General features: G+C 40.9%; 4 protein-coding genes across 23 annotated transcripts in view; 1 reads left to right on the top strand and 3 right to left on the bottom strand.

The window, feature by feature from the left end:
* Positions 1-3747, top strand: part of LOC117777069 (focal adhesion kinase 1-like) — a 60445-nt gene extending 56698 nt beyond the window's left edge. For all 20 annotated transcript variants that reach the window (XM_034611585.1, XM_034611578.1, XM_034611576.1 and 17 more), the window contains 4 exons: positions 482-637; positions 1111-1191; positions 1308-1393; positions 1797-3747. In XM_034611585.1, coding sequence (XP_034467476.1) covers positions 482-637; positions 1111-1191; positions 1308-1393; positions 1797-1923 — 450 coding nt within the window. In that variant the 3' untranslated portion in view covers positions 1924-3747. The remainder of the gene's footprint in view (positions 1-481; positions 638-1110; positions 1192-1307; positions 1394-1796) is intronic.
* Positions 3748-4806: 1059 nt separating this feature from the next.
* LOC117777081 (prostate stem cell antigen-like) lies at positions 4807-7088 on the bottom strand. Its single transcript, XM_034611600.1, has 3 exons — positions 6926-7088; positions 5365-5481; positions 4807-5193 (listed from the first exon to the last, which is right to left on the bottom strand). The coding sequence occupies exons 1-3, from the start codon at positions 6975-6977 to the stop codon at positions 4982-4984; spliced, it is 381 nt and encodes a 126-aa protein (XP_034467491.1). The 5' UTR covers positions 6978-7088; the 3' UTR covers positions 4807-4981.
* A 4354-nt stretch (positions 7089-11442) lies between these two features.
* Positions 11443-15526, bottom strand: LOC117777080 (cleft lip and palate transmembrane protein 1-like protein). The gene is made up of 12 exons (XM_034611598.1): positions 15357-15526; positions 15019-15113; positions 14756-14840; positions 14050-14150; positions 13908-13967; positions 13669-13719; positions 13490-13572; positions 13188-13222; positions 12994-13049; positions 12803-12847; positions 12107-12240; positions 11443-11553 (listed from the first exon to the last, which is right to left on the bottom strand). Exons 1-12 carry the CDS (start codon positions 15496-15498, stop codon positions 11487-11489), a joined length of 954 nt encoding a protein of 317 aa, XP_034467489.1. The 5' UTR covers positions 15499-15526; the 3' UTR covers positions 11443-11486.
* Positions 15527-17709: 2183 nt separating this feature from the next.
* On the bottom strand, positions 17710-19957 carry LOC117777084 (prostate stem cell antigen-like). The gene is made up of 3 exons (XM_034611605.1): positions 19848-19957; positions 18388-18510; positions 17710-18202 (listed from the first exon to the last, which is right to left on the bottom strand). Exons 1-3 carry the CDS (start codon positions 19897-19899, stop codon positions 17997-17999), a joined length of 381 nt encoding a protein of 126 aa, XP_034467496.1. The 5' UTR covers positions 19900-19957; the 3' UTR covers positions 17710-17996.
* Positions 19958-22564: the final 2607 nt, after the last annotated feature.

The raw sequence follows: 22564 nt of genomic DNA, 5'->3' as shown, positions 1-22564 counted from the left end.
ACTTGATTAATATAGAGTATCTGACTAGACCAGTGTGACCCCACCATCTAGTGGCCAAAATAGAGAATTGCTTTTCATAACATCTGTGTCTACACTAATGTCAAGACACGTCCTAGATCCAAATAATCTACTGACACATCCATTCATCCATTCATTCAGCCATTTATCCATTCAATCAATCATTCATCAATCAACTGGTTTAGCTCTGTGATGTAGTTTAAAAGGTGACAGTGCTCCAGCTGTGGCTTCTATTCTCCATCTATTTGAAAAGCAGTTAGTTTGATGCATGATGCATATTCATGTTCTCTATAATCATGCAGGATTTGCAACTCTAAATAATAATTCTTAGGATGTTTTTCTTCCATATTGTCTCAACTGGTTTTCTGTGTTTAGTTGCTTGATTCTCAGCATCAGCCTCCGCACACAGTTCTTCATTCAGTAAACACGGCACTAACTGGTTTTCTTTCATCTCACTGTTTAGCTGCAGCCCCACGAGATAAGCCCGCCCCCCACCGCCAACCTGGACCGCTCCAACGACAAGGTGTACGAGAACGTGACGGGCCTGGTCAAAGCCGTGATCGAGATGTCAAGCAAGATTCAGCCGGCTCCTCCAGAGGAATACGTTCCTATGGTCAAGGTAGCAGATGCAGTCGGAGTGTTTTCCCCTCAGCAGCTCACGTTGAATCACAGATTAGTCCTGAGCTACGAACCTTGAGCTGCAAACTTGAAATTATTGTAAAGATTGAGGCTTTTGACCCCACGGGCACTATGTGTTAATTCAAGGACACAGTTGATTTTTGATGCTCCTGCTTCTCGGTGTATAATTTGTGCATCATCTGTTAACCAGATTCTGACGAAAGGACGGAGGCATAGTTAAAGAAAATCCATTTAGAAATATATTTCAGCCCATGAAACAATCTTCTAGGCTTTAACCAATTTATTGAAAAGTCTCCATAGAGGTTTTAATTTGATTAAATGTATTTGTGTGATGTATGCCATTTTTTTAATTAATGTTTAAAAAAACTATATGATGTAATAATCAGATATTATTGATATTCTATATTATTTTGCCCTGATCACAAAAACAATGTGTGTTTCTGTGCCTTCCAGGATGTGGGGCTGGCATTGAGGACGTTATTGGCCACAGTGGACGAGACTTTACCACAACTTCCAGCCAGTACACACAGAGAGGTATAAAAACATGCACTTACACAGTGACGCGTGCATGTTCTCAATCTGTCTTACAGCTACAAACAGTAGGTTTGGTAAAGACTCTGTGTCTTATTAGTGCTGGTTTTCGTTAACAGATCGAGATGGCTCAGAAACTGTTGAACTCTGACTTGGCTGAGCTGATCGGGAAGATGAAGTTAGCCCAACAGTATGTGATGACCAGGTAGGATCACACACCAACTTCACTACATGCAAAGAATAGTTTTGGTGCCTTATGAGACAAAATCATTGATAACTACCTTATTAAATTTTTTGTCAATTTATTGGATAAATGCGATAAAAGTGTAGAACACTGCAGAAGCCGTAGAATAATTATTAATGTTATTTTTGTTGATTTCTGGGAAAAAGATTTGAAAACAGCCAAAAAAAGCATCTACTCATAAAGTTTTGTTGGTATTTTTGAATGGTTCTTTAAAAAAAAACACTTCTCTGCTGCAGTGACTTTTTTCATGCTACCACTGAGAGGCGCCAAATCTCTACACCTAGCTTCCTTTTATAATCACTACCCTTCTGCCCATTAGTAAAAATCTGTTGTATTAATGTATTTGTCTGTGTCTCTATCCCAGTCTCCAGCAGGACTATAAGAAACAGATGCTGACGGCGGCTCACGCTCTCGCAGTCGACGCCAAGAACCTGCTGGATGTCATTGACCAATCCCGGCTCAAGATGATGGCCCAGTCCCGCCCACACTAGCCCGGCCAACAGGAGCTGGTCTGCTGTTTGAGGGACAGCATGGTGACGGTTCCTGTCGGCGGTGGAGAATAAAAGACTCCTGAGTCGTGACTCCTGATATGTGAGAAACAGTGGCTCTGTTCATTACATGTTGAACCCTGCTTAAACCGAGGTCGTCCGTTCATCTGGGATTAAACTATCCACCACTGTGACTTTCTTAGTACAAGAACAGAGCAAAAAAAAACCTCTTCCTGAATCAGGGACTTAACAGCTTCGCTCTCTTTGGACATATATTTAAACTGAGCCGGATTCCCGAGGGGGCAGAAGCTCCATCGTGGGGCGACTGGATCTGGATTTGATGACATCAGATAGATCAGTCTTGGTGGAATTCAACAATAAGCAGAGCCATCAGATCGGACTGCCTCTGGTCAGCACTGTATCTGCGTGGGAATAGGCTTCAGACATCAGCCAGCAGCCATGATGACGTCACGTGTTCTGACCCGTGGATGTGAACCTCCAGCTCAGTTAAAGAAATACCTCCACATCTCCATGGATGCTCATCAACTTTCTGTTCAGCTCTGGTTGTGCACGGTGCTTTTTTCCGGTGGATGCTCCAACAGGAAAACTCCCAGTAAAGAGACAGTCTCGGTTTGGTCAGGAGCTACAGCCTCACACCCTCCTCTCTCTTCGCTCCTCCACTCCCGTCTTCCCTCTGTCTCACCAGCTTTTATTTATAGACTCAGAAATTGCTGAGGAGGAGACAGAGGGAGAGGCAGGAAGAGTCGGTTAAAAGCTGAGGACGGTGCAGCGCCAGTCTACTCCCTGAAGAAAGAAGCCACTTATCCTCCTCTCTCCCTCTATTTCATTCACTTTCCATCCTCACTGCTCCGCTCCCTCAGTCTTCCTCAGCTCATATCTGAGCAGATTTTTAAGACTCCAAATGTGAAGAATCAAACTCCCTACTCGCACTCAGTTTGGTCTGCTCTTTTTATCGGCTGCCTCCATGACTTTGTGTTGTTTTCAGCGGTCACAGTCTTCTTCCTCGACACTGAAAACAGTTTAGGACTTGGAATACAAGCAGATATTCAATCCCAGCATGGAAAGAAAAAACAAACAATATGTGGATTTTGAGGAGTCGGTCTGAGTGACTGGAAACTTTCAGATGTGTTTCGTCTTCACCTGGTGTCACACCTTTAACAGCCCCGTTTCCACCAGGAACTTTCCTGCAAACAAACCTCACACCTGGAACCTTTGTGCTTTGTGCTTTGAGTCCCAGTTTCTGTCAGGTGTAACACTTTAATAATGTCCCTCCCAAACAACAGTCCCCAGGGAAATAAACACACATGAAATGTGGAGCCACATGAGTGGAACTCGTCTCGCAGACACAAAACACTGAACTGAAAATACAGCAGATCCCACGTCTCTTTGTTAATACTAACCCCACATGGAATATGACATACTGCTATATGAAATATACTGGGTACTGTACTAGTGTAGCATGGTATACTGGTATGGAGAAGAGCATATTTGCACAGCAAACAGCTAATTTTCTGGCCCTTCTTTACACCCAGATTTGATTCAATGTTTAGCCAGCAATGAAACTATCAAATATGTGGGTGTTATAGGGTTAAAAATTTAAAAAAAGAAAAAACACAATCTATTTTATGTTGTTGCGTAAATCTGCTCATGTTGGTATATTGTAAACTATACTGGCGTGTATCACTGGTGAATTGTACAGAACTCGTACTAGTAAACACTGGTTTTTATTTTGTCTGCTGGGCTCAATCAGCCATCTTGTCAAATAGGAGGAAAAAACAATGAAATAAAATAATGATGAAATGGAAATCAGTCTGTCCACATTCTTATCCAAGATAGATTTATTATGTTGTTAATCCTTTCACATTCTTTATTTCTAGAAACTAGAGTTAGTTGGTTAATGTTGGTGTGTGAAGGGAGGTTCCATGTTGTAGTCCATTTTGATCCTTTTTTAAAAAAAGGAGGGAAAACAATCCCTGACATAAAATGACATTTCATTTAAGTACTACTATAATATTGAAAAAAATAATTAAGCCCAAAATTAGACTTTGAGACTGCTTTGGCCCAGGATTGTGTCATCTGGTGAAGGGTTAATAAGGGAGAGCCTGAAACCTGTATTCTCTTGAATGACCAGAAGAGGGCGTCTATATTTGCTGCAAAAGGTTTATGAATATGGCGCTGGACAAAATCCCAAACTCGAGGCTTAGTTCAGGTCAATAATCTTATCAGACATGCAAAGATTCGTAAAGTTTTCACCAAAATATTTACCAATAAATTCAAAATGGCAGATCTCCTGTTGAGTTTAGAGTATGGGTCCAATTTTGCCACACACACATACGCAAGATCCATAAAATACACAGCTTTTCATTGGACCAGACTTGTGTGTGTGTTGTGTGAGTTCTCGATCACGTTCTGAATATATTACCATAGTACCTTAGTGAGTCTCAAAGTTACTAAACACAATATCAGATCCATCAGATCGGACTGCCTCTGGTCGGCACTGTATCTGCGTGGGAATAGGCTTCAGACATCAGCCAGCAGCCATGATGACGTCACGTGTTCTGACCCGTGGATGTGAACCTCCAGCTCAGTTAAAGAAATACCTCCACATCTCCATGGATGCTCATCAACTTTCTGTTCAGCTCTGGTTGTGCACGGTGCTTTTTTCCGATGGACGCTCCAACAGGAAAACTCCCAGTAAAGAGACAGTCTCGGTTTGGTCAGGAGCTACAGCCTCACACCCTCCTGTCTAAACACAATATGTACCATGGATCTTTTGAATCTACAGTCACATTTAGCCTTCTCATGATGTGCAGTACAGCCACAGGATGGACCATAGACTGTATATTAAGAGGGATGAACAGGTTAACAGCACAGTCTTCAATAGAATTAGAAAGATAAACAGTTTTTAAGTAATATAATATTACATCATATTACAGCCTGTATAGATACATTCTGTTCAGAGACATTTATCCCAGCAATGTCCTATACAGAGCAGCAGAGTAACTTAGAGCCTCCTCCGCTTCTACACAGAGTTGGTACGTCACAGTGACAACAGTCGTATCACAACTACAGTGAGAAGCAGAAGTGTCGTGTGCACGCGGACGGACTCGGCGCCGCTAAAGTTACACAAGTTGAAGCTGTTGCAGCAGTTGACGGTGTTTCCGTTTCCGTTTTCATCGGTTGAGGCGGACGCGGCAGCTCCTGTGCACGTGGCCGAACTGGCACACTGCTTCACTATGGCTTTGGCTGTACCTGAACAACACAAACACAGAAAGCAGGATGAAGGTTTAAAGTGTTTCTAATTTTATTATTCAACCAAACCTTTTACTTACTACCAAGAAGCGTTAGAGAAACACTGACAGAATGCTGAAAGGCTGCAGGTCTTATGTTCTCTGCTTGTTTGTGTTTCTGAGTCACAGTTACCTAAAGTGTCGACAAACGTCATGCACGTGTCCAGCGGTGACTGACAGTCCTGAGTGTTCTGGTTGCATTGTTCGTTGGTGGTAGAAGCAGTGCACACGTAGCACTCCAGGGCCAAAGCTGCAGGTGGGACAACAAAAAACATGGATACAGATAAAGAGAGAGACGAGATGAAGTCCACAAGACGACAACACGTTTACGACCCGCTGATAAAGGCCCAGTTGAAAACAAGGGGTCGTGTTAAAAAGCCTAAATCAGGGAAGACAATAATGTGACTGTGTCTGAAAGTTGATCACATTAGCAATTTATTCATTAAGTTATGTTTTAGAATATGGTTGGTTACTGATGATCAGGTGCAAAAGAACAGGAAAATACCTCCTCTGTTACAGTGTAGCTCTTCATTTTTATTCATCACCCACTGTAGATCATAATGTTTTGCTCTTCTTGGATGCATTTTACCTTTATTAACAAATTCATTTTCTGGGTAGTTTACACGGTGAGACTGTGAGAAACTGTTCCGTTGACAACTCACCAGTGAAATAAGTACAACTCACTGAGCCATGTGATATCTCTCGTCTACTTTCAAGAGACGGTAACAAACATCTCTACGGACATGAACACGATTGAGTTTTCTGCGATAGTCGGTGCTAATCTTGTCCATCTTTATGTCAGGAATCCAGATGTTTCTGAGAATGACGCACAGCTAAAGCATAAAGAATTGCTCCTGTTCTAGGAAGAATTCAGAATCAGATTAAGGCTCCTGATCGTCTGCTCCTGCGTTAACCAAGACCAAGTTTGTTATGGATTTCAACGTGGCTGCAGAGGAAGTCATAAAAAGGGAGAGACCTTTGTGTCACTCCAAAAATGTACATAGACATATACAGCTACTCCCAAAGACAGCACTGTCAAAACCTGTCCGGCTCGCTTCTCTAATTCTAAAGACAATTGAAGAGGAGGTTGAACGCTGCTCCACCCATTCACTGGTTGTTGTTCTGCTGTCGCGGGTCATCAGGCAGATTCGTCGCAGTAAACTCTGCTTTCTCACGGTAATGAAAATAACCTGGAAAAGTCAATCGAATCAGTGTAAGTGTTTGAAGTGAATTTTGTTCGTCTGTGATGAATGCTTTGGAATGACTGATATACACTTTTCCAAAAAAGATGGTGGATTTAAGCTTTGCTAAAAGAGACTCAGGATTGGCAAAAGGACTGAAGCACGTCTAAACTTATTCTCAGCACGTTCTGTGCTGCGCCTGACTTCAGATCTCTTCTTGTTAGAGACGACCAGGACATGTGATGTTATTGAATGAGTCACTGAACTATGACTTTCTACAGACACAGCTTGACGCGTTTGTTTGAATCCGGGATGGTGGAGCAATGCACGAGTGATATATTGACTCAGTAGTAGCAGTGTTTTTGGTCTTGCCACTATACACACAATATGAATTTAACTCTCGCCGACCACTAAGTTTAACTTTTAAAGTCCTGAGTACCACCCTCACCCTGCTGCTGTATGATTGCCCCTGACCTTTGACCTGTAGCCAGTCTGAGGTGAATGTATACGTACCTGGAGGGAAGAGGAGGGAGAGGAGCACAAAGCTGAGGAGCATCTTCATCATGGGTGTTGGCGTGTGTTCACCACCTGAACCTCTGCTATCTCCTGTCGAACCCGCTGTGCCCTGCGCTGTGTTTGGGTGTGTGTCTGACTGAAGCACTACAGCTGTACACAGCTGTAGCACTACACTCCACCCATAACATGAAAGCATCTCATTAATGTTGTTCGTGTGTGTGTGTGTGTGTGTGTGTGTGTGTGTGTGTGTGTGTGTGTGTGTGTGTGTGTGTGTGTGTGTGTGTGTGTGTGTGTGTGTGTGTGTGTGTGTGTGTGTGTGTGTGTGTGTGTGCGCGGAGAGGACATTCCTGGATCGTGCACTGGTTTCACAGATACTTGTCCTATATTTATCTTTTGTCAGTTACAGTCACAGCGCGGCTGTTAACTGAAACATTGTGTGTCTGTGCAGATAAACATGTGTTATGTCTAGGGTTGCAAAAGTCCGGGAATATTCAAAGTTGGAAACTTTCCATGGGAATTAATGGGAATAAACTGGAAACTTTGGGGTAATTTATACTAACTGTATTTAGCTTGTCATATACAGACATAAATATAAACATTTTGTTTTGTCATAAGCAGACATGCATGCAAACATTTCTAATACAAATTTTAAAAATGACATTTTTGACTTAATCCTTTTGTGAGTAGAACTCTACCGTCTCTATGTGGGTCTCAGGATAGAACCCGGTCAGTGAAAACTTATCAAAACCTGCAGGAACGATGGACTTAAATATGAAAATCTGACCTCAGCAGTTTCCTCTATGTGACAGTATGTTGGAGATGAGTATTGGTGGTTTCTGAATATATTTTTACTTTAGAGGAAATAGATGTAAAGTGCAAAGGTTTTACACATAAACGTCAGTAAATGGGAAGTAGTTCACAGGTGTTAAATGTCTCCTGTGGCTCAGCGGAAGAGAAAGCGATGTTGATGTCATCGACCATGATCAACCATGATCTTGGTTGTTTTAACCAAGATCATGCTGCAAGATCTAGAATTGCTAACATTAGCCACTTGCCAGCAAGACAATTTTGTTCCTGTGGACTATAAATACAGTCACCTGTCTGCGTTGTCAATCAAGAATGGATACAGCGTGCTTTCTCGGACAAGAGGACTTCGGACTTTCATTTGACGCATTTGATCATGTCAGGTTGAGAGAAAAATAAAACAATCCATTAATTCTGTCAATTTGGTTTACAATAGCTAGCTACATCCTTTTCAAAGAAACACAGCGTGTGCTGCATTCCATACATCTTTAAAATAGAGTTTTGAATGACGTTTTTATTGCTCAGCCTTTAATTTGCGGTAATTACTTTTATTTTTGATAAGTAGCCCAACTCTCGCTTTTTTTTGATGGACCCCAACAGCCGCGAGTAATCGAGGTGATGGTGTACTTTTGTGTGGACATACATACATCCTACTCTCACTGCTGTAAAAAGTTAGCCTACTGTATACAAATAAACTTGGTATTAAAATGAACATGGCTTCAGTGTAACAAGTAATCAATATGCTAGGTAATGACAAAGACGTTCAAAAACAACAGAAAGTCATAGGTTTACGTTTCTGGCAGACAATGTTCCCAACTAGCTGCATCCAGGTTCCAGCTGAGCTAGGCTTGCCTAGTCTTGTTTTCAACTACATTTAAGTTCCCTGTTATAAGCTAACATTTGCAAAAAAAGTGTCAAAATTCCCGAGCTTAACTTCCCATGGAAAGTTTACCGGAAATTTTCCGCCCCTTTGCAACCCTAGTTATGTCATTACTGTCAGCTCAACGTGTGCAGCAGGACGGCTGCCAGGACTGTTGGCTTTATTTTCTTGAGTCAGGAGGTGAATCCCATCTTTATCTCATGTCTAAAAATACTAGATGAAAGAAACAGGAATTATTTAAGTGTGGACATTCAAATTGACATTGTCAAAATGATCTTGCAGCCAAGAACACAAAATCTAAATCTAAGCGTCTCTAGTCAATGAAGGTGAAGTTGCAGTGAAACAAAATCAACCATGAACATTGAAAATGATCCTAAATATTGTAAGTATACAACTTTTTTGTGGATTTTTAAAGTATCTCTGACTTGAAGTGATGTCTTATCTGTCACATCACATCTGTCCATTGTCAACAGAGGAATGCAGCGACACCCAGTCCACACCTGAGCTGCACCTGCACACACACACTTTTATAGAGGCAACCCCGTCAATTAACTTTCATTCCCCCAGGGCAAACCTCAAAGGGACACATCGAGGATATTTTTATTCTGATATATTTATACTCACAACAAAAGTCACAGTCACACCCACACTCCCACAGATATGTCCTCAACCGAAACCAGTCAGCTGAATGGGTTGTGTTGTCTCCTGGTTCCACGTGTTGATAGACTCAAGCACATCAGTGCATTCTCAAAGTGGCTGATCAAATTTAGATAACTGCTTATATTATTCCCCCTTTTTAAACATTTAACTTCCAAAGTGACGATAAATAAAATAAAATAAGTTGTTGAGTCAGCCAAGAAGCAGAATTTAGTGTTGAGATCAATGTGATACAAGCACAGTAAAGATCACAGCATCCCACCACCTGTGATGTATGGCAACAGGTTGACGTTCTGACCCATGAGTACTCAGAGTACTCAGAGTACTCATGTACTACCACTCCCATCTTAAAACTCTGCACTCGTTTTGATCTCACATACACACCTGTAAAGTTCTGTCTGTCCATAGACACTCACATAGACACACACAAACACACGCACACACATACCAAAGTACTTGACAAATACAATTTTGCCATGGCAACACACAAACACACACAAAATACCAGCCCTGCTGTTAAGGCTGATAAATATTAAGTACTCATATAATGAAGTAGTAGTGACTACCGAGTACTTTTTTGTCAGAACATCAACATGCTGACTCTATTGCAGCTGGTGGGATCCCAGCACAAGTTGTGGTTTTACCTCATGCCTGAGTGGATGGGAATGATTGACCATAAAAATGAATGTGGCCCCTTCCCCAGCTTTTCCTCCCTTCGACTTCCAGCACCCTTGTTCTGACCTCAACCATCTTTCCTTCCTTTTGATCTCAGCTGCACAGTAAGTTAGTGACGGCATCTTGTGACGCTCTAACTGAGCAAAAAAACCAGTCCACAGATGAACACACTAACACCAAGTGTAATAGAAACAATTTGTATAGTTCCATCTTAATGCTGTGTTTACGTCTTCTCAAGATAAATGCTTCCTGTGATGCTACTGGGTGAAAGGAAACACACTTTTTCTTCAGTTAAGCAACTGCATTGTAAATTGTCAAACTGCTTTGTGAGGATTTTAGAAACACAAACCATCGGGACATGTGCAGCAACTTGTCGGGAGCAGTCGTCTCTCTTTATAGATTATCTATCTATGATCACGATGCAAAGTCAGTATTTTTTAAATCATTTTACAGTACAATGACAGAGCAAATACAGTAACTCAGTATGTAACACATGGTGGTGAACATTAAGAATGACAAAATACAAAAAAACTTAAGTATTGGCATTTTACACATAAGAGACATTTAATCTATACATCTGGTCGTAGGAACACTGTGACGTGTTCACCAGCTGATCAGCTCAGACTGCACTTCCATGCACCTTGATGTAAATACAACTTCAGGATGTGGAGGAACCTAATGTGGGTCGTCAATTACCAAAAATATAACACAAGAATTTGATTTATTTCCCCCAAATGGATAATCAAAAGAAAATTGCTTCTCATTGCTGATGTGTTTAAAGTTGTGAATTTTACTCAGGATAACAAAGTTTCCAAAGAACCTAAAAATGCTGCTCTGAGCTGATGTAGTTGTGCAGAATAACTTACATTTGATGTAATGGTGCATCCATAAAATGATGTGATACAAGATTATAGCTTCATGTAGCTTAAATGAAATGCTTTCACATTTTATTGGGCATTTTATGCCATTATTAAAAGCGATCCCAGCTTCAGTTAAACGTTGGATCAAGCATACAGAATATATTCAACATATAAATCGATACAAAAAATATGTCAAATAATTTTGTTTTTTCTTTGGAGCCTCTTAAAGTTAAGGAGAAAATCATGATTCAAGCTTTTGAGACAGCCATATAAAAATCAGTGATGCAAAAGAGCGGGACTCAGTCTAATCTAATCGAGTCTAGTTAAAGCAGATGGGAACTGATGAATCAAACTATCTGTGCTGTGGGAAGCTCCGTCCTTCACAATGTGTCGGGAAACACCCACATGTGCATATAGAGCAGAATAAAGCATCGCATGTGCAGCAGAGAGAACCTATAGATGAATGAATCACTGTCGATCCCCGCATCAGTAACAGAGGAATCATGAATGTCAAGCAGAAAGCAGCAGCACTGTGAGTGTACAGCGGTTAAGGATCCAGACGCAGAACCACCACGCCTCGGATCTGACGAAGGTTAGTCTCTGTTTCACATCTTCCCTTTTTTGTTTTTCATAGATGAGTTTCACCACATTCACTTCAGGAAATATTTCTTTTCTCGCCTCCTCACTGAGTTTTTACTTTCTTGCTGTGGCTCCCGGAGTCTCGTCTTCTGGCCTTGGCGGCGTAAAGCCTGGTGGAAACATGAGATGAGAGCACTTATCTTAGCAACACAATAACAAAAGCAAACAATACTCATTGTAGTGAGAGACCATAGACTGAAAGATGGACAGACTAGTGGCCACTTCCAGAAATGAAGCCAAAATATGCTGGAAATGAACGTTGCCATCTTGTGCATTTGGAGCCAGAGTCTGCGCAGTAGCTATCGGGGGATGGAGCTGCTGTAGCGAGGTCCCGCCAATACACAAGCTCCACCAATCACGAGTCAGTCTCAGCTGTCAATCACGGCGTTTCACTCTGTTTTTATAGCGTCAAAAAACTAATTAAAACCAAACTTATGGGGAAAATAAACACTTGTGTGTTATAAATGCTTCTAAAATGACAGAAATCATCTTACAGAAAGTTTTATTTGACTTTTTAGTTCGACCCATGTCCCATCTGCTAATATGGGCTTTATGACCTATACTGTAGCAGCCACCAGGGGGACGATCGAGACGCTTTGGCTTCACTTTTGGGGAACCCTAATGTCGTCCATCTTTATATACAGTATGGTTTACATGTTATACCTTCGCTGGTAGAGGTAGAGGAGGAACAGCAGCTCATCTCTGAAGCAGGAGAGTTGATGAGAGGAGGAGAAGGATCCGGAGGAGGAGAAAAAGGAGGCGCAGGAGCACAGATCTGAGATCAGCGTGTTCACTCCCTGGTGAAGAGAAGGGCGGAAGGAGAAAGAGAATAATGATCCTCATTATGAAGCAAAGTCTCTCTTGAGGGTAAAACTTGTCACAGAGCTAATTACCTTCATCAAGGGGATGTTTCCATCTGTGTTTATCTGTTAGTTAGCAGGATTACACAAAAACTAACAGACGGATTTACACAGGACTTGTTTAAATTATGCAGCATGGGTCAGAGAGGAACCCATTCAATATTGGTGTGAATCCGGATCAGAATCCAGATTTTCACAAAGAATAATTCATGGATCTTGATGAAAAATACCAGACATGTTTAGAGGACTAATATCTATGAGTGTGTGTAATTTGGTGCAGCTTGAATGAAATTTCAGGGTCTATTTTGCCTTGTCGGAGGAATGTACTCTGCTGAGGGCCATTATAGTTAAAAAGCTTATTTTGTCTGACAGCAGGAAACAAGTGAAACTAAAACTCAGTGCAAAACACAGGAGATTAAATAACTTGCAAACTGGGACTATTTTAAAGTAAAGTAAGAAGTGCTGGGTGCACATGGAGCCAGAAAGTGTTTGTACTCACTCTGTACATCAACACCGTCCCCTGCAGGTGACTCACAGACTTCAACTGACAACCAGACAACAAGAAACACAAGACAGAGCCATAAAAAAAAGAGGATAGAGTTCAGTGTCACTCAGCACGATCATCAGGTTATTATAGGTAATGAATACACTTATGGTTTTCATGTCTCAGATGAGGTTTGCAGAACAGACCTTGTGGTTAATGAAGAGCTGAGGGGCCATAGACAGGAAGCCAAAGGCGTAAACTCCTGTGAGGAGATAAGCGATGTGAATATAAAAGTAAAGGTATCAGCTGACACTAATTCAATTAAGTCATCATTATATATATTACTATATATTACTGAGTCATATAGATGAGGCTGTTTTAACTGGTAAAAAAGACTCACCGGTCACCAGGCTGTTGATCAACCAGGAATAATAACTGTCAACATACAATACAATTTAATGTTGTTTAACAATCAGTAAAACAGATAGTATATCTACCAGCTTTCAATATACAGTACATTTGGTAGTAATGCTACACAATAATCACTAAAAACATCTTAGTTCACAGGTCTGATTTGAATCTGACTGGATAAAAGCAGATGCTTGAACTGAAATGTTTTCGCGGGACCTGGATATTTGCTGGCACTGCACTAAGACGGCATTTGAATTATGCGGAAAAGCAGAATAATGGTGATCAGCTCACTTCTTTTGGCGTAAGTAGGCCAGAGAGAAAATAGCTCCACTGATACACAAAGGATAAACCAAGTAGGACAAGTATCTGGACGCCTGCAGAGAGAACCAGATAAAACATTCCAATTAAACAAAGATGGAGGCCCAAATAGAAACAGAGCTCTGACAGACGAGACAGAAACATACTGATACCTGTGTGTCATACTCCAGTGTCTTTCTCTCTTCTTCATCCAGTTTATTTAACTGCACAGTGAGAGAAGAGGAAGTGTTAGAAATAAAGAAATGAATAGAATAACAGGGCTGGAGCCAGGAGGCTGGACTAAGCTATTTTATAAGAGACTTTTAAAGTTGTTTAAACCACAACAGCTCTGCCACTTCATTTGAACTATTAAATAAGTTTGAACACAAATCGGTGACAACAACATACTCACGTGCAGGTTGGAGCTTTTCCACAGCAACTGGAACTTAAACACTTTAAATACCTTCCACACCTGGTGAGAAAACACACGCTTAGTGTCTTGATCTTTACATCACACTTGTTTTGTTGGAGGTGACAGATAAAAACCTAAATACCTCCACACAGGCCCCCAGTCCGACAGGGAGCAGCACCAGCAGACTGGTCTCCTCCAGCAGATGGAGGAAAATCAGCAAAGTACTGAGACTACGCCACAGAACTGCAAACACAGAGTGGGGAGAGAGAGACACTAACTGTTTCAACATTTCTCAGGTGATGTCTTAAGTTGTGTTTCCAATGTGAGAACTTTCCCCAGGAACCAGGAACCTTTGCAGGGACCTGGGTCTTAAATTAAGGGTTTTATTTCAACCAGTTAATTTAGTTTCCTTAGGTCCTTGCTTCTTTTCTGATCAAAGACAACATGATTTCAAGTTCTCTCTATGTTCTCTGTTTTAGTGTCGCTCGATTAACATCGCTCATTTACACCGCCACCTGGTGCACCAGAGTTGAACTGCTTGATGTAGCTGTAGGTTGCTAACACATCAGCAGGCTGATTTGTCTTATCTCCCCTGGTCTTTAGATCGAAGTGGAAACGTAGATGAACATTAGTCTGCAGGAAACCTTTAGTTCCTTGAAGAAGTTGCTGGGACTACAGGGACCAGGTGATTTAGGTCGAAAACGACTTTACTGTTTTAGATCATTACAACCAAAACTGTAATGATGCTTATTACTGCTGGTAATCCCTCCTACATTGACTCAATGAAGCCTTAAAGGATGCAAACTTATTTAAAAGGTCAAGCTTGAATAATGTGAAAATGTTCTCACCTGACTTTCTGGACATTCCCACCATGTTCTTCTTTTTTCTCCAAGAGCTGATGTCATTTTTAAGAGCCAGGAATTCACAGATGAGCTGAAGAAGAACACAAACACAGTAAAACAACATGCTTTTGATTTTACAATGCTTCAGTTGCCACGTTCCCTCATGACACTCACAAAACTGTGAACTATGAAATAATACATGAGACTTTGTTTCAGGTGGATTCCAATATGTGTGGTGTGGTGTTTTACTAGGTGTAATATAATCTTACTTGCAGAGCTGTGATGAGTGCAGTCAGCACTAACAGGTAGAGGTTGGATCCCATCAGAGTTTCTTTAATTTCATCAATGTTTTCCTCAGTGAAGCCTTAATAAACACAAAGAAGCAGCAACAGAGGATTCAGATCAGTTTCCTGATTATGAAGATCAACAAGGTCTATATTTAAAAATGTATCATTTTCAAAATATTCTGTAAAAGTCATTCCTCAAACATAACTAGTTTCTATTACAATGAAAAATACAAAATAACCCTGAACCCAATCAGTATTTTTTTTAATCAACTTTCACTTGATCATCATATAACAAAATATCTGTTGAGTTATTAACTCACCAAACTGTCGTAGGGAATAAACCACATCCTGCAGATGAACCCAAAACCTGAATCCCCTGAGAGAGATTCCCTCGTAGGACACAGTCAGAGGGAGGTGAACAGTGCCGCTGTTGATCTCCTGTTGAAGGACGGATATACACATGTATGATCACGTTAAACTAACTAACACAGTATTTAATGGAAAAGTTTTGACTTAGATAGATCAGTCTTTGTGGAATCCAACAATAAGCAGAGCCATCAGATCGGACTGCCTCTGGTCGGCACTGTATCTGCGTGGGAATAGGCTTCAGACATCAGCCAGCAGCCATGATGACGTCACGTGTTCTGACCCGTGGATGTGAACCTCCAGCTCAGTTAAAGAAATACCTCCACATCTCCATGGATGCTCATCAACTTTCTGTTCAGCTCTGGTTGTGCACGGTGCTTTTTTCCGATGGACGCTCCAACAGGAAAACTCCCAGTAAAGAGACAGTCTCGGTTTGGTCAGGAGCTACAGCCTCACACCCTCCTCTCTCTTCGCTCCTCCACTCCCGTCTTCCCTCTGTCTCACCAGCTTTTATTTATAGACTCAGAAATTGCTGAGGAGGAGACAGAGGGAGAGGCAGGAAGAGTCGGTTAAAAGCTGAGGACGGTGCAGCGCCAGTCTACTCCCTGAAGAAAGAAGCCACTTATCCTCCTCTCTCCCTCTATTTCATTCACTTTCCATCCTCACTGCTCCGCTCCCTCAGTCTTCCTCAGCTCATATCTGAGCAGATTTTTAAGACTCCAAATGTGAAGAATCAAACTCCCTACTCGCACTCAGTTTGGTCTGCTCTTTTTATCGGCTGCCTCCATGACTTTGTGTTGTTTTCTGCGGTCACAGTCTTCTTCCTCGACACTGAAAACAGTTTAGGACTTGGAATACAAGCAGATATTCAATCCCAGCATGGAAAGAAAAAACAAACAATATGTGGATTTTGAGGAGTCGGTCTGAGTGACTGGATACTTTCAGATGTGTTTCGTCTTCACCTGGTGTCACACCTTTAACAGCCCCGTTTCCACCAGGAACTTTTCTGCAAACAAACCTCACACCTGGAACCTTTGTGCTTTGTGCTTTGAGTCCCAGTTTCTGTCAGGTGTAACACTTTAATAATGTCCCTCCCAAACAACAGTCCCCAGGGAAATAAACACACATGAAATGTGGAGCCACATGAGTGGAACTCGTCTCGCAGACACAAAACACTGAACTGAAAATACAGCAGATCCCACGTCTCTTTGTTAATACTAACCCCACATGGAATATGACATACTGCTATATGAAATATACTGGGGACTGTACTAGTGTAGCATGGTATACTGGTATGGAGAAGAGCATATTTGCACAGCAAACAGCTAATTTTCTGGCCCTTCTTTACACCCAGATTTGATTCAATGTTTAGCCAGCAATGAAACTATCAAATATGTGGGTGTTATAGGGTTAAAAATTTAAAAAAAAGAAAAAACACAATCTATTTTATGTTGTTGCGTAAATCTGCTCATGTTGGTATATTGTAAACTATACTGGCGTGTATCACTGGTGAATTGTACAGAACTCGTACTAGTAAACACTGGTTTTTATTTTGTCTGCTGGGCTCAATCAGCCATCTTGTCAAATAGGAGGAAAAAACAATGAAATAAAATAATGATGAAATGGAAATCAGTCTGTCCACATTCTTATCCAAGATAGATTTATTATGTTTTCAATCCTTTCACATTCTTTATTTCTAGAAATTAGTTAGTTGGTTAATGTTGGTGTGTGAAGGGAGGTTCCATGTTGTAGTCCATTTTGATCCTTTCAAAAAAGGAGGGAAAACAATCCCTGACATAAAATGACATTTCATTTAAGTACTACTATAATATTGAAAAAAATAATTAAGCCCAAAATTAGACTTTATGAGACTGCTTTGGCCCAGGATTGTGTCATCTGGTGAAGGGTTAATAAGGGAGAGCCTGAAACCTGTATTCTCTTGAATGACCAGAAGAGGGCGTCTATATTTGCTGCAAAAGGTTTATGAATATGGCGCTGGACAAAATCCCAAACTCGAGGCTTAGTTCAGGTCAATAATCTTATCAGACATGCAAAGTTTTCACCAAAATATTTACCAATAAATTCAAAATGGCAGATATCCTGTTGAGTTTAGAGTATGGGTCCAATTTTGCCACACACACATACACAAGATCCATAAAATACACAGCTTTTCATTGGACCAGACTTGTGTGTGTGTTGTGTGAGTTCTCGATCACGCTCTGAATATATTACCATAGTACCTTAGTGAGTCTCAAAGTTACTAAACACAATATGTACCATGGATCTTTTGAATCTACAGCCACATTTAGCCTTCTCATGATGTGCAGTACAGCCACAGGATGGACCATAGACTGTATATTAAGAGGGATGAACAGGTTAATATGTCAATCATGTATATACAGGTGTATTAATAGGAGCTTTGTGTGTTTACAGCACAGTCTTCAATAGAATTAGAAAGATAAACAGTTTTTAAGTAATATAATATTACAGCCTGTATAGATACATTCTGTTCAGAGACATTTATCCCAGCAATGTCCTATACAGAGCAACAGAGTAACTTAGAGCCTCCTCCGCTTCTACACAGAGTTGGTACGTCACAGTGACAACAGTCGTATCACAACTACAGTGAGAAGCAGAAGTGTCGTGTGCACGCGGACGGACTCGGCGCCGCTAAGGTTACACAAATCGATGCTGTTGCAGCAGTTGACGGTGAATCCGTTTCCGTCTTCATCGATTGAGGCGGACGCGGCAGCTGCTGTGCAATTGGCCGAACTGGCACACTGCTTCACTATGGCTTTGTCTCCATCTGAACAACACACACACACACACACACAAACACAGAAAGCAGGATGAAGGTTTAAAGTGTTTCTAATTTTATTATTCAACCAAACCTTTTACTTACTACCAAGAAGCGTTAGAGAAACTGACAGAATGCTGAAAGGCTGCAGGTCTTATGTTCTCTGCTTGTTTGTGTTTCTGAGTCACAGTTACCTAAAATGCCGACAAGCGTCACGCACGTGTCCTGCGGTGACTGACAGTCCTGAGTGTTCTGGTTGCATTGTTCGTTGGTGGTAGAAGCAGTGCACACGTAGCACTTCAGGGCCAAAGCTGCAGGTGGGACAACAAAAAACATGGATACAGATAAAGAGAGAGACAAGATGAAGTCCACAAGACGACAACACGTTTACAACCCGCTGATAAAGGCCCAGTTGAAAACAAGGGGTCGTGTTAAAAAGCCTAAATCAGGGAAGACAATAATGTGACTGTGTCTGAAAGTTGATCACATTAGCAATTTATTCATTAAGTTATGTTTTAAAATATGGTTGGTTACTGATGATCAGGTGCAAAAGAACAGGAAAATACCTCCTCTGTTACAGTGTAGCTCTTCTTGTTAGAAACAACCAGGACATGTGATGTTATTGAATGAGTCACTGAACTATGACTTTCTACAGACACAGCTTGACGCACTTGTTTGAATCCGGGATGGTGGAGCAATGCACGAGTGATATATTGACTCAGTAGTAGCAGTGTTTTTGGTCTTGCCACTATACACACAATATGACTTTAACTCTTAATGGGACTGTTAGTGGAACTGGAGTGAATAATATTGTTCAAATAATATAGGAAAATCTTCTGCAGGTCACAAAGACGTTCTCAGTTATGTGCACAAATCTCTTCTTGGTATAGAATCATGAACATGTGGGAACCCTGAGAAACTCATGCACATCTAATGTTTGCACCACACTGGGATTCATTTCACAGATTACTCATTTATTCCGATGAGAATAATCCACAAGACGACAAACACTTTAAAACGTATTCTTCATCTTTCTGAACCGCGTTATGTTACATTTCCAGTCTGACAGCATTAACCTGCTGCAGAACCACTGAAACAAACGATACAAACACAATTAAAGTACACAATTGAAGACGTGCCTAAACCAGTGATACCAGTTTATTTAAGTTCAGGCAGAGCAAAAATATACACAGAAGTATGCAGCCTCCCCTTTAGCAGCACAGCCATTAGGAGCGTAAGACAGGGTTTTCCCTCCTACTCTAAATAAATCTCAGCAAAAATGAATCTCAATTTACAATAAGAAAACATATGACAGGGTTGTAATTTAGTTTAGTCTTTCAGTGTCAACAAAAGGCCTGAAACAGTCAAGAATCCTTTAGTTTTAATGACAAAACACAAATTCCTACTTATGACCCTAAAGCACAAACTCACAACCACAACAAACCTTTTTAAGGATCGAGGGATATGGGTGGTTTTAATCTCTTACTTTTCACCAGACTTTTTTTTTGTAACCCTGAGAAAGATTTACACACACATCGCCGACCTCTAAGTTTAATTTTTAAAGTCCTGAGTACCACCCTCACCCTGCTGCTGTATGATTGCCTCTGACCTTTGACCTGTAGCCAGTCTGAGGTGAATGTATACGTACCTGGAGGGAAGAGGAGGGAGAGGAGCACAAAGCTGAGGAGCATCTTCATCATGGGTGTTGGCGTGTGTTCACCACCTGAACCTCTGCTATCTCCTGTCGAACCCGTTGTGCCCTGCGTTGTGTTTGGGTGTGTGTCTGACTGAAGCACTACAGCTGTACACAGCTGTAGCACTACACTCCACCCATAACATGAAAGCATCTCATTAATGTTGTTCCTGTGTGTGTGTGTGTGTGTGTGTGCGGAGAGGACATTCCTGGATCGTGCACTGGTTTCACAGATACTTGTCCTATATTTATCTTTTGTCAGTTACAGTCACAGCGCGGCTGTTAACTGAAACATTGTGTGTCTGTGCAGATAAACATGTGTTATGTCTAGGGTTGCAAAAGTCCGGGAATATTCAAAGTTGGAAACTTTCCATGGGAATTAATGGGAATAAACTGGAAACTTTGGGGTAATTTATACTAACTGTATTTAGCTTGTCATATACAGACATAAATATAAACATTTTGTTTTGTCATAAGCAGACATGCATGCAAACATTTCTAATACAAATTTTTAAAATGACATTTTTGACTTAATCCTTTTGTGAGTAGAACTCTACCGTCTCTATGTGGATCTCAGGATAGAACCCGGTCAGTGAAAACTTATCAAAACCTGCAGGAACGATGGACTTAAATATGAAAATCTGACCTCAGCAGTTTCCTCTATGTGACAGTATGTTGGAGATGAGTATTGGTGGTTTCTGAATATATTTTTACTTTAGAGGAAATAGATGTAAAGTGCAAAGGTTTTACACATAAACGTCAGTAAATGGGAAGTAGTTCACAGGTGTTAAATGTCTCCTGTGGCTCAGCGGAAGAGAAAGCGATGTTGATGTCATCGACCATGATCAACCATGATCTTGGTTGTTTTAACCAAGATCATGCTGCAAGATCTAGAATTGCTAACGTTAGCCACTTGCCAGCAAGACAATTTTGTTCCTGCGGACTATAAATACAGTCACCTGTCTGCGTTGTCAATCAAGAATGGATACAGCGTGCTTTCTCGGACAAGAGGACTTCGGACTTTCATTTGACGCATTTGATCATGTCGGGTTGAGAGAAAAATAAAACAATCCATTAATTCTGTCAATTTGGTTTACAATAGCTAGCTACATCCTTTGCAAAGAAACGCAGCGTGTGCTGCATTCCATACATCTTTAAAATAGAGTTTTGAATAACATTTTTATTGCTCAGCCTTTAATTTGCGGTAATTACTTTTATTTTTGATAAGTAGCCCAACTCTCGCTTTTTTTTGATGGACCCCAACAGCCGCGAGTAATCGAGGTGATGGTGTACTTTTGTGTGGACATACATACATCCTACTCTCACTGCTGTAAAAAGTTAGCCTACTGTATACAAATAAACTTGGTATTAAAATGAACATGGCTTCAGTGTAACAAGTAATCAATATGCTAGGTAATGACAAAGACGTTCAAAAACAACAGAAAGTCATAGGTTTACGTTTCTGGCAGACAATGTTCCCAACTAGCTACATCCAGGTTCCAGCTGAGCTAGGCTTGCCTAGTCTTGTTTTCAACTACATTTAAGTTCCCTGTTATAAGCTAACATTTGCAAAAAAAGTGTCAAAATTCCCGAGCTTAACTTCCCATGAAAAGTTTACCGGATATTTTCCGCCCCTTTGCAACCCTAGTTATGTCATTACTGTCAGCTCAACGTGTGCAGCAGGACGGCTGCCAGGACTGTTGGCTTTATTTTCTTGAGTCAGGAGGTGAATCCCATCTTTATCTCATGTCTAAAAATACTAGATGAAAGAAACAGGAATTATTTAAGTGTGGACATTCAAATTGACATTGTCAAAATGATCTTGCAGCCAAGAACACAAAATCTAAATCTAAGCGTCTCTAGTCAATGAAGGTGAAGTTGCAGTGAAACAAAATCATCCATGAACATAGAAAATGATCCTAAATATTGTAAGTATACAACTTTTTTGTGGATTTTTAAAGTATCTCTGACTTGAAGTGATGTCTTATCTGTCACATCACATCTGTCCATTGTCAACAGAGGAATGCAGCGACACCCAGTCCACACCTAAGCTGCACCTGCACACACACACTTTTATAGAGGCAACCCTGTTAATTAACTGTCATTCCCACAGGCCAAACCTGAAAGTCAAAGGGACACATCGAGGATATTTTTATTCTAACAAAACAAAAAAAAACCACACAGTCACACCCACACTCCCACAGATATGTCCTCAACCGAAACCAGTCAGCTGAATGGGTTGTGTTGTCTCCTGGTTCCACGTGTTGAAAAACAAGCACATCAGTGCATTCTCAAAGTGGCTGATCAAATTTAGATAACTGCTTATATTATACAGTAAAGATCACAGCATCCCACCACCTGTGATGTATGGCAACAGGTTGACGTTCTGACCCATGAGTACTCAGAGTACTCAGAGTACTCAGAGTACTCATGTACTACCATAAGTAGGTCATACCACTCCCATCTTAAAACTCTGCGCTCATTTTGATCTCACATACACACCTGTAAAGTTCTGTCTGTCCATAGACACTCACATAGACACACACAAACACACGCACACACATACCAAAGTACTTGACAATTAAAATTTTGCCTTGGCAACACACAAACACACACATACACAAACACACACAAAATACCAGCCCTGCTGTTACGGCTGATAAATATTAAGT

Source organism: Hippoglossus hippoglossus, chromosome 16 (assembly GCF_009819705.1).
Source record: "Hippoglossus hippoglossus isolate fHipHip1 chromosome 16, fHipHip1.pri, whole genome shotgun sequence".
Classification (NCBI taxonomy): Eukaryota; Metazoa; Chordata; class Actinopteri; order Pleuronectiformes; family Pleuronectidae; genus Hippoglossus; species Hippoglossus hippoglossus.
The sequence above is the reverse complement of the archived record's forward strand: the minus strand, read 5'-3'. Positions and strand labels throughout refer to the sequence as shown.

Coding starts and splice junctions, on each gene's coding strand:
- LOC117777080 (XM_034611598.1), bottom strand. CDS start 15,498: ATGTGTATATCCGTCCTTCAACAGGAGATCAACAGCGGCACTGTTCAC. Junction 15,114..15,356: donor TTATTCCCTACGACAGTTTG/GTGAGTTAATAA, acceptor GTGTTTATTAAG/GCTTCACTGAGGAAAACATT. Junction 14,841..15,018: donor CACTCATCACAGCTCTGCAA/GTAAGATTATAT, acceptor GTTCTTCTTCAG/CTCATCTGTGAATTCCTGGC.
- LOC117777081 (XM_034611600.1), bottom strand. CDS start 6,977: ATGATGAAGATGCTCCTCAGCTTTGTGCTCCTCTCCCTCCTCTTCCCT. Junction 5,482..6,925: donor CTCCCTCCTCTTCCCTCCAG/GTACGTATACAT, acceptor TCCCACCTGCAG/CTTTGGCCCTGGAGTGCTAC. Junction 5,194..5,364: donor GACGTTTGTCGACACTTTAG/GTAACTGTGACT, acceptor TGTGTTGTTCAG/GTACAGCCAAAGCCATAGTG.
- LOC117777084 (XM_034611605.1), bottom strand. CDS start 19,899: ATGATGAAGATGCTCCTCAGCTTTGTGCTCCTCTCCCTCCTCTTCCCT. Junction 18,511..19,847: donor CTCCCTCCTCTTCCCTCCAG/GTACGTATACAT, acceptor TCCCACCTGCAG/CTTTGGCCCTGAAGTGCTAC. Junction 18,203..18,387: donor TGTCGGCATTTTAGGTAACT/GTGACTCAGAAA, acceptor GTTCAGATGGAG/ACAAAGCCATAGTGAAGCAG.